This window comes from Labeo rohita, chromosome 25, assembly GCF_022985175.1.
Source record: "Labeo rohita strain BAU-BD-2019 chromosome 25, IGBB_LRoh.1.0, whole genome shotgun sequence".
In the NCBI taxonomy this organism is placed as follows: Eukaryota; Metazoa; Chordata; class Actinopteri; order Cypriniformes; family Cyprinidae; genus Labeo; species Labeo rohita.
The window spans coordinates 5,163,836-5,175,974 of NC_066893.1; the positions used below are offsets into that span (position 1 = coordinate 5,163,836).

At 37.0% G+C, this 12,139-nt stretch overlaps 1 protein-coding gene across 2 annotated transcripts in view; it reads left to right on the top strand.

The window, feature by feature from the left end:
* Positions 1-447: 447 nt before the first annotated feature.
* si:ch211-236l14.4 (SITS-binding protein) overlaps positions 448-12,139 on the top strand; it is a 59,104-nt gene continuing 47,412 nt past the window's right edge. The window contains exons 1-2 of one of the 2 annotated variants that reach the window (XM_051100126.1): positions 448-1,478; positions 2,688-2,859. In XM_051100126.1, the coding sequence (XP_050956083.1) occupies positions 1,008-1,478; positions 2,688-2,859 (643 nt within the window). In that variant the 5' untranslated portion in view covers positions 448-1,007. The remainder of the gene's footprint in view (positions 1,479-2,687; positions 2,860-12,139) is intronic. The other variant, XM_051100125.1, reaches the window with a different exon arrangement.

Genomic DNA, 12,139 nt, shown 5'->3' on the forward strand with positions numbered 1-12,139 from the left:
TTTAAAAAATGTTAATAATGTTTGTGTTTGTTTGTTTGTTTGTTTTTTAATTAAACACAAAGAGTAAACTTGTCTGTGGGCTTGTCACTTATTCAAACTAGCCGATTTTTTCCCCACCATCCCGGACATTTTATTTGTCATTGGCCCATAAAAAGTCCACAAAATACAATAAACACACACAATATAATATAATGATATAGTACAACACAATTTAGGAATACATACAATTGTACAATTAAACATAATACAATTGCATACGTACGATGCAACGCACAAGTGCGTCATGATGCAGATGCAGTGCAATGTGCAATTTTGCATATATTAAGCTGAAATTTCAGTCGAATATTAGATCAAAAAGAATTGGAGTTTGCGGGTAATGGTTCCCGCACCTGCTTAAACAGTTACAGGACGCAGAAACATTGTGCGCAGTGCTGATGCATGTATGCGAGTCCATCGCTCTGCACGCGCGTCTCCAAATGCCAAGCGCGTGCACTCATAGTGAGAATGGGAGATTCTCCGTACACTGCGCCCTGTCCGGCTCCTGACCGGGGGCCCCGGTAATCGTTAAGCTCGCCTAATCATTTTCTCTCGTACCTTTCTGAAGAAGCAGTATGGAGTTACGTCACAGCAGCGCGCAAAAGTGCAGGCCAAGCAAATAAGCCGCTGAGGAGCTATTTGTAGGCATTGCTGCCAAACCCGGGTAAGGCTGCTCACTCTTCTGCGATCAATGCTTTAAGCACTGGAAGCAGCATGCATTACTTTTCTGATTTATTCTGGAATGATTCTGTTTGGAGAACCTGACCTGGATCCGTTGATGACCGGCGGCCGGTGCGCGCAACAACGCAATTAGATCCAATTCAAAAATTGACGTTCACGGACAATCGAACGCGCGGAGGACCGTGACATGATGACGATTCTGCATGTTTTAGCAGAGAGACTGTTACTTTTTATCATCACTTGCGATTAGATCGTTTTTTCTTCGACTTCGTCTTCTTTGTGAAATCATCATGCCACACACTCGCAACAGGAACCCAAGTCCAATCCCAGAGGTGACATGGGACACGGGGTTGAAAGAGATGAACGAGACCTGGAAAGGGGCTATCGCTTGCTTGGGAGTTGCTGTCTTTTTTGTCATGACAATTGGGATCATTTATTGGCAAGTTGTGGATCAGCCCAACAAAAACTGGATCCTGAAGGGGAGCTTTAGTGGGCTTATTTGGGAGAGACGGACGCAAACTCTGGTCATACAGACACTGACAGAGGACAAGACTTTTGCGGAGATAGACGTGGAGAACGTGGGGAACACCGATATTGAGGTTCCGTTCGTGAGGAACATGTGCTGGCTTAACAAAACCGAGTTCTGCTACACTTGGGATTCGGTCGCAGAGGTGAAGATATCTTTGGAATCAGATGAGGACTCGGATACTGAGTGCTACAGTGTAACCTGGACTCCAATTCACTGCCATGTGGACCTGAAGGTAAAATGCAGTTAGAACTTTTAGTTTAGAACACTTTTGAAACGTTCCAAAAAGAACCAAAAATGTTTTACAGACTGACGTCACTGAGGAACCTTTTTAAGTTCCACAAAATAACTCGTATTCTCTTTTAAAACACAAATAATCGTATTCGTTTTTGAAGAATCTTGCAAGGTGTAGAATTTTTATTCAAAAAATTCAAGAATCAGCAAAACTCTGTATGGTGCGAACATTATTCGCGCAGAAATCAAATAATCGCAGCTATCACACATTAACCTAAAAACTGTTAAACAAAACACTACATTTTTTATAGAATATTTATAATACGCAAGTGTCAAGTGCTAATGTGTTTGTTTTGTCAGTGACCATCCTAAGGATAAGTACTCGCTACAGTTGCCGCGATTTTTGTTCGCTACGGTTTATTTATCGCTAGATAGAAATACTTGCCCTGGCTATTTTAATTTATTTTTCAAAGCTATGTTTGAAATCCCAATTAAGACATAGCCCTAAATGTATACTTCTTAGATAGATAATAGATCTTAGTATTTTTGTTTTGGCTTCCTTTGGGGGTTTCAAGTCCTAACGAAGTGTATACAAACGATTATTTAACGGTTTCTTGTTTCACAGTGTTACACAAGAATAAACATCTGAATAGCTCTTTGCTTGCATTTAGCTTTAACCTTTTTTATGTGTTATTTATTAGTGGCTTTTATTTGACTTATTCGTTTTTATGGGGCTTGTATTGTTATTCATAAAAATGTGTTTACTTTGCATTTAGACCTGCCAAAACGTTTTTAAAGCAGGGTTTAAAGTTCACCAGACTATAATGGCCACAAAGATACATTTCGCAGATATCCGATAAGACAAGGTCTTTCTTTGTTCAACAAAGACCTAATGCAGTTCGGAAGTTTGCGAGCTTAATCCCTTCATTTCCTACCTCAGTAATGCTCTGTCGTCTGTTATTTTAGATTTAAGCCTAAGAACACTTTGTTCAGTCCAATCCTTTGACTTGAAGGTATTCTGCACCTGTTTTCATGCATTATGTTCGCCAAAAGCGTCTTAGCTGGATGTCCAGATTTTGCGCACAAATGAAAACCTTATACAATCTATATGAAGGAACTCACTTTAACTTGCGGTGAACGATTGTTTTCCTGTGGTATAGATGAACCATAACAATACATTTTAAGCGTAGTCACCCTCTTTCTCTCTCAGGACTGTTTCTCCATGGTGAATATTTCATGGTACGGCGGTGCCAGCGTCCATGCGCCCAACTGGCCGATAAACGATGCCAACATTTCCATGCAGCCCTTCACAGTCAGCGACCTTAGGGACAACCCTTCTGGCTTCGGATCAGTTTTAGAACGCTACTTCCTGGGATCCTCAGGTAAGCAAAGAGGAGCTCCGTGTCACTAACTGTCACCTCCTTAGCCAAATTTGGCCACGCTGCCCTTTCACACTTTGTTGACCAGTCCAAACACACATTCATTTGTGACTATGTACACAATTCAAAACTGCCTCGGGCCTGAGATCACGGGGCTCTACTGTACATAGAGAGCGTAACACAATACGGATGGTTACTTCTGCTTGGTGAAAGATTGCAAAACAAAGGACATCGGACTTGAGCCTGAACCCACTGGTATTTGTCAGCAGATGCCTGATGTTTATATCGAGAGTTAATTAAGCAAACAATCTCAGGAAGATTTAAATAACCATTGTGTTTATGTCTGGCTGATAGCTTGATTCGAGGCAGGGTGGGAGATGTTTATGTACACATGCGTAATGCATTCAAACCACTTCAAATTTTCAACGAGTTTAGTCTTGCAGTAGTTATTGTGAAATAAGTGTACATCATGAAAATATGTGCAAATAAATTTTTGAGTTGGTGGTTTAAATGAACTCACTGAATATGGCAGAGAGTGATTCTGTCTTGAAATGCAGCATGTTTTTTTTAAGTAGTTTAGTGAAGTATTTATTCATTGATATGCACAAACAAGAATCGCTGTCAACCTCCTGTATAGCAATGTGTCAGTCCCTTTAGCTGGAAAAGCAATAAAATTTAAGCTTCCCAGATGCATGCGTCATTATTGACATGTGAAGGAAGTTTGAAACCATCAAGACTCTTCCTAGAACTGACCATCTGGCTAAACGTGGTATTCTAAGAATCTGAAAGGTCAGGGAGGTGACGAAGAGCTCCTCAGAAAGACCTCCAGATTACCTGTGTAAAGATGGGAGGTCCTGTCACTATCCATCACTGCAGCACTTCATTAATCACTTTCAAACGAGTTCGCAAAGTGTGGTCCATAAAGTGCTTATTAAATTAATCAACTAACCAACTTTGAACATTGATCTAAATGATTCACTCATTTAGATTTATTAGCTAAAAGTAACAACGTCTAGTTCATTTCAGTGAAACAAGATAGAAGCAGCAGTCTAGCCATATTATGGATCTGGAGCTTTTTTTTTAATGTAGAGGCAATAAAAAGGCAAGAGCGCCCAACAAATTTAATATTGTTTTTAGCATAAACGGTCATACCAGATGTAGTTGAGTATTTTGTGTATATTTAAAGGAGAAATACTCTTTCAAAACAAAAAGTCACATATAATGTACTCAACCCCTTGTCATCCAAGATATTCATGTCTTTCTTTCTTTAGTCGTAAAGAAATTATGTTTTTTGAGGGAAACATTTCAGCATTTTTCTCTATATAATGGACTGATATGGTGCCCCGATTTTGAACTTCCAAAATGCAGTTTAAATGCAGCTTCAAACGATCCCAAATGCGGTTGTAAATGATCCCAGCCGAGAAAGAAGGGTCTTATCTAGCATAACGATCGGTTATTTTAATAAAAATAATATAATTATATACTTCTTAATGTCAAACGCTCGTCTTGTCTTACTCTGCCTGGACTGTTTTCTTTTCTGGTTCATGACAGTTTAGGGTATGTCGAAAAACTCCCATCTCATGTTCTCCTTCAACTTCAACGGTCGGAGTTTTTCTAAATACCCTAACTGTCTTGAGCCAGAATACACAGAGTTCAGGGAGAGCAAGACAAGATGAGCATTTGAGATTAAAAAGTATTTAAAAAAATATTTTTTAATGAAAATAACCGATCATTTCGCTGGATAAGACCTTCCTTGGCTGGGATTGTTTGTAACTGCATTTGGGATCGTTTAAAGCCACATTTAAACTGCCTTTTGGAAGTTCAAAATCGGGGCACCATACCAGTCCATTATATAAAGAAAAATGCATAAATGTTTTCCTCGAAAAACATAATTTCTTTACGACTGAAGAAAGAAAGACATGAACATATTGGATGATAAGGGGGTGAGTACATTATATGTGAATCTTTGTTTTGAAAGTGGACTTCTCCTTTAACGCACACAAGCATTGTACAAAGTGTTGTAGTATGTGAGAGCATGATGCTTACTGTAGTTGTAGAAAGTGTTTTCATCTAAACTTTCAATATTTCAGATGCTGGTCAACAAGATTGGTCCACTGGTTACTCCACTTTTTGCGCACATGACTGTTTTTTTATGTGCATCGAGGAATTTTTTCAGTAAATGTGTTTCCATTTTATTTTTTTGCACATGTTTTCTTATACGATAAAAAATGTATCTGCCTCAATTGAGTGCTTACGTTTTTTTCATTCAGTTATTATTATTATTATTTTTTATTTGTGCACATCTTGTGGATTCCATCCTGCGTCTTTTTTAAATGCAATTTCCCAAAATGGGCATAAAACTAGATGGATGGAAACATAGCTATTGACATACAGTATGCAATTGCTTTAAAATTACTGCTGGTAAAAACATAACGAAACAAAACTAAATAAAACAGTGTATTTCAGTGGATTCCAATAGTACTTGTTGCAGTTCCAAGCTGGAGCTTTCAGATTACTGCTGGTAAAAACAAAACAAACAGTGTATTTCAGTGTATTTCACCTAAAACAAATAAACCAGGTATTTCAATGGATTCCAATAGTATTTTGTAGCTTTCCACTCTGTAGCATACAGCTGCTGTCCATGAAAAAAAAAAAGTTTAAAAAGAAATAAAATCAAATTAATAAATAAATAAATAATGCCAATTTGTCTTAAATGTAACATTCAAGATTGATTCCTGTTTAAATGAGAAATGAATGTGTTGATTTCCATTAAAAGTAATGACACACCTAATAAGTTATTTTTTAAAATGAGTAACACAACATTAAAAAACATTATTTTAGTAGTTAAGTTTCTTAACATATTTGTCAATAAGTTGCCACTAGTTATCACACTCATAGTGCAAATGTAGCACTTTTTGGGGCACAAAAGCATCACTAAATGGTAATATATGTTCACCAAGATAAGTAACACAACACTGTAACACATTACTGTTAGTGGTTAAGTTTCTTAACACGTTTGTCAATAAGCTGCCACTAGGTCTTACACTCATAGTGCAAACATAGCACTTTTTGGCCCCAAAAGCATGCTGGACAGGCTTTGACATTGTATATGTTCAGTAAATGGTTAATAGATGTTCACCAAAATGAGTAACACAACATTATAACACATTACTTTTAGTAGTTAAGTTTCTTAACACATTTTGCCAAAAAGCTGCCACTAGTACTCACCCATAGTGCAAATGTTGCACTTTTTGGGCCTTAAAAGCATGTTGGACTGGCTTTGACATTGTATATGTTCAGTAAATGGTTAATGTATGTTCACCAAGATGAGTATTTGGACCAGCATTTTGACATTTTATATGTATATTATATTTTATATAATATACATTATATGTTCACCAAAATGAGTAACACAACATTGTAACACATTATTGTTAGTGGTTAAGTTTCTTAACACATTTGTCAATAAGCTGCCACTAGGTCTTACACTCATAGTGTAAACATAGCACTTTTTTGACCTCAAAAGCATGTTGGACCAGCTTTGACATTTTATACATTCAGTAAATGGTTAATATGTTCACCAAAACAAGTAACACAACATTGTGACACATTACTTTTAGTAATTACGTTTCTTAACACCTTTAACATCAATAAGCTGCCACTAGTACTTACACTCATAGTGCAATCGTAACACTTTTTGGGCCCCAAAAGTGTGTTGGATCAGCTTTGAGATTTTGTATGTTAAGTAAATAGTTAATGTGTTCACCCAACTGAGTAACACAACATTGTGACACATTACTTTTAGTAGTCAGGTTTCTCAACACTGGTGGCAATAAGCTACAACTAGTGCTCACACCTCAAGTGCAAACATAGCACTTTTTGGTCCCTAAAAGCACGTCAGACCAGCTTTATCATGTTATGTGTTCAGTAAATAATTAATATATGTTTACCAAAATGAGTAACACAACATTGTAACACATTACTTTCAGTAGTTAAGTTTCTTAACACATTTTGTGACAAGCTGCCACTAGTATTTACACTCATAGTGCAAATGTAGCACTTTCCGAGCCTTGAAAACAGAACTGCTTTGACATTTCATATGTTCAGTAAATGGTTGATTTATGTTCACCAAAATGAGTAACACAACATTGTAACACGTTACTTTCAGTAGTTAAGTTTCTTGACACATTTTGCGACAAGCTGCCACTAGCATTTACACTCATAGTGCAGATGTAGCACTTTCTGGGGCTTAAAAGCATGTCGAACCGGCTTTGACATTTTATTTATTCAGCAAATGATCAATATGTGTTCACCAAAATGAGTAACATGACATTGTAACACATTAATTTTAGTAGCTCAGTTTTATAACACATTTGACAAAAAGCTGCTACTAGTACTCACACTCACAGTGCAAATGTAGTACTTTCTGGGCCCCAAAAGCATGTTGAACCACCTTTGATGTTTATATGTTAAGTAAATTGTTAATATATGCTCACCAAAATGAGCAACACATCATTGTAACACATTACTTTTAGTAGTCACATTTCCCAACACTGGTGCGAATAAGCTTGTACTCACACTCATAGTGCAAATGTAACACTTTTTGACCCCCAAAAGCATGTCGGACCAGCTTTGACATTTTATATACATAGTAAATTGTTAATTTATGTTCACCAAAATGAGTAACACAACATTGTAACACGATACTTTCAGTAGCTAAGTTTCTTAACACATTTTGTGACAAGCTGCCACTAGTATTTACACTCATAGTGCAAATGTAGCACTTTCTGGGGTTAAAAGCATGTCGGACCAGCTTTGACATTTCATACGTTCAGTAAATGGTTAATAATGTGTTCACTACAATGAGTAACATCATTGTAACACATTACTTTTAGTAGTCACACTTCCCCAAGACTGGTGCAAATAAGCTTGTACTCACACTCATAGTGCAAACATAGCACTTTTTGGGCCTCAAAAGCATTCCGTACTGGTTTTGATATTTTATATATTCAGTAAATGGATAATATATGTTCACCAAAATGAGTAAAACAACATTGTACAACATTAATTTTAGTAGTTAAGTTTCTTAACACATTTGGCAATAAGCTGCCACTAGCACTCACACTCATAGTGCAAATGTAACACTTTTTGGGCCCCAAAAGCTTGTCAGACCAGCTTTGACAATTTACATACCTAGTAAATAGTTCATTTATGTTCACCAAAATGAGTAACACAACATTGTAACACATTATTTTCAGTAGTTAAGTTTCTTAACACATCTTGTGACAAGCTGCCACTGGTATTTACACTTATAGTGCAAATGTAGCACTTTCTGGGGTTAAAAGCATGTCAGACCAGCTTTGACATTTCATACATTCAGTAAATGGTTAATAATGTGTTCACTAAAATGAGTAACATCATTGTAACACATTACTTTTAGTAGTCACACTTCCCCAAGACTGGTGCAAATAAGCTTGTACTCACACTCATAGTGCAAACATAGCACTTTTTGGGCCTTAAAAGCTGTTGTACTGGTTTTGATATTTTATATATTCAGTAAATGGATAATATATGTTCACCAAAATGAGTAACACAACATTGTAACACATTACTTTCAGTAGTTAAGTTTCTTAACACATCTTGTGACAAGCTGCCACTGGTATTTACACTTATAGTGTAAATGTAGCACTTTCTGGGGTTAAAAGCATGTCAGACCAGCTTTGACATTTTATACGTTCAGTAAATGGTTAATATTTATTCACTAAAATTAGTAACATAACATTGTAACACATTACTTTTAGTAGCTCAGGTTGTTAACACAATTGACAAAAATCTGCTACTAGTACTCACACATAAGTGCAAAGGTAGTACTTTCTGGGCCCCAAAAGCATGTCGCACCACCTTTGTTTTATATGTTCAGTAAATTGTTAATGTATGTTCACCAAAATAAGCAACACATTACTGTAACACATTACTTTTAGTAGTCACATTTCCCAACACTGGTGCAAAGCTTGTGCTCACACTCATAGTGCGAACATAGCACTTTTTGGGCCTCAAAAGCATGTCGTACTGGTTTTGATATTTTATATATTCAGTAAATGGATAATATATGTTCACCAAAATGAGTAACACAACATTGTACAACATTAATTTTAGTAGTTAAGTGTCTTAATACATTTGTCAATAAGCTGCTACTAGCACTCACACTCTTAGTGCAAACGTAGCACTTTTTGGCCCCCAAAAGCATTTTGTTTACTTAGTAAATAGTTCATTTGTGTTTACCAAGATGAGTAACACAACATTGTAACACATTACTTTTAGTAATTAAGTTTCTTAACACATTTGTCAATAAGCTGCCGATAGTACTCACACTCATAGTGTAAACATAGCAAATTTTTTTTGACCCCAAAAGTGTGGTTCACATGTTCACCAAAGGGACTTTGCTATGATCCCTCATGCTTCGGAGCAGCAGGCGTGCCATGCGAAGCTTGTGCGGGTGGGCAGCTGGTCTCTAAACATGGCTACCGCTCAGAGCCGAGACACTCTCACAGCACCTCGTCACCCACGCACAATCCAGCAATTAATAACCCTATTTACTCAACACAGTCACGCTGCTTTTTTTGTGCGGCCGCATTGTTTGCGCCCACATTGGTGTCTTCCAAGTTTGCGTGTGAGCTGAAAGGTGAAAGTGGTAATCTGCGTCCCAGACAGCTGAACAGAATTAGATTAGAGCGAAAGGGCATGCCATCAGCTAAGGACATAATATTCATCATGTGACATAAACAAAGGCCTTTTATGATTTCCTAGATCATTGTTTGGCCCAGCGAGTGTTATGTAATGCCGTGAGCAGTTTAACCGAAACGATCGCATGATTTTAATCCCTTTTCCACCTCGCTAGAGGACGGCCTTGATTTTGTCGAGTGCTCTCAAACCCCTCTCTAATTGGCTCACTTTTAAGACAGAAATGTTGAGCTTCCTGCCAATGCAGCTGTCCCGGGTTGCCAAGTAACCGCAGACATATCGTGGTATATAATGCCCAGTGGCATAACAATGACAACCATGTTGGCTCAGATTCGTAAGGCGACCCAGCAGCTGCCTGTGGCCGCGGCTTTCGCCTGCTATTGGTCGACGGTGTGTTGATAATGGACATAATTGTTTTTCCTGAGTTGCCGCTCTGCGGCCAAATGGTGTGTTGTTGCGCAGGCCTGTAAAACGAGCCCCCGTCGACCCAGGGCAAACCCAAAGGTAAACTTTTCAGCACTGTTTATTTACATTTAGGCCTTGAAATCGGATAGTGGTTTTAAACAGGTTGGTGATGTCGGGCTTCGGTCATGCGATGTCTGTCAAATAGCTTTGTCCACTTTGTTGATGAGAGACATTACTGAAGTGTCTGGGCAAGTTGTGTCTTTTACTGGGTTCGCTGACAGTTGTGTCTGGTCCAACATGATGACTGAAAGAAACTTAAAGAGACGGAGACATATTTAGATTTTGAAGGTTTCCAAGTAATGATTGTTCCTCCTTGTCTATGTGTGAAAACTCGACCTATATTTGCTATATGCACCAAAAATAAATAAATAAGTTAATAATTTAAAACCAAGAAAATAAAGTTTATTTAATAATTAATTAATCAGATTTATTTTATTGTCATAAATAGACATTGACAAGGTCAAATTTTGCAATTGGAGGATAAAGCAGATCACTGGAAAAGGGCTAATTAAATTTCACTCTTTCAGTCAATTATTTTGTCTTTCCAAACTGTTGCAGTCAAAATCAAAATACATTTTTGACTTAATAAATTCAGTTGCTTAAATTTGGTGTGTGCAAGCACTCACATACACACATACCAAAATATGATGACAAGATACGAACCTTAAAATTTCCCAAATCACACTTAAAAATGTGAGTGAAATGTTTTTGTTTGTTTCCTTTTCTGCTGCGTTTCAGTAGAGGCAGGGTCTGGAAATCTTGTGGTGTTGCGTTGTTGTGACTTAAAGGGATAGTTCTCTCAAATATGACAATTGCTCCATGATTCACTTACCCTGAAGTCATCCTAGTTGTGTGTGACTTTTCTATTTCAGACGAATTCAACTGGAGTTATATTAAAAATGTCCTGGCTCTTCCAAGCTTTATAATGGCAGTGAATGGCTGTTGAGATTTTGTACTCCAATAAAGTGCATCCATCCATCATAAAAAGTGCTCCACACAGCTTCAGGTGGTTAATAAATGCTTTCTGAAATGAACTGATGCATTTGTATAAAAAAATATCCATATTTACAACTTTATAAACTGTAATCTAGCCTCAGCTACTTGGCATACTCACATTTACGAGAGAACAGCGTTCCAGCGGATGACGTAGGACGAAGCCGAATGCTGAAACACAAAGGTGAGAACAAAACAAAACACAGTCACAAATTATAAGTACAAATAGAGGATTTGTAAAGTTAATGTTGGAGGATTTTGATCTAAGTCAAGTGGAGACTGGTTTTCCTTTGCTGTAAACTACACTTGGTTCTCAGGAGTTACCGGAAGCTAGAGATTACAGTTTATAAAGTTGTAAATATGAATATTTTTCTTATAAAAACACATTGATTCACTTCAGAAGGACTTTATTACTTTGCGGAGCTGTGTTGAGCGCTTTTTATGATGGATGGATGCACTTTATTGGAGTTCAGATTCTCAACACCCATTCACTGTCATTATAAACCTTGGAAAAGCCAGGACAATTTTTTAATATAACTCAGATTGTATTTGTAGTCATATACACCTTGGATGACTTGAGGGTAAGTAATTCATGGGGTAATTTTGAATTTTAATGAACTATCCCTTTAATTCTTTTGCAGCTCAAAAATGATTGGTCGAACTGAATTCATGCTTCTGATCAATTATTTAGAAAACCAACTAAACCAAGTTTCCCAAATCAGGACTCCGAACAGGTTTCATAACAAACCTTAATATTACCTCCTACCTGCACACGTCAAAATACAGAAAAACATTTTTTTAAAAGTGTATGCAACCAAATTTGACCAAATATACCACAATTAAGACCGATAGATCGACAGTTTTAGAAAGTCTGTTTTATAATATTATATTTTATTGCAATCCCCATCAAAGAATTATGAATAGTACACAGTGAATCAAAATTCACTCATGTTTTCATTTTGTACAATGCCGCATTGCTGCCACTTTTTCAGCCATTTTTTCCACTCAATTATGTTGTAATAATGAGATGTTATTTAAACAATATATTTCTTGTAATAACGAGATGTTAAAACGTAAAACAATA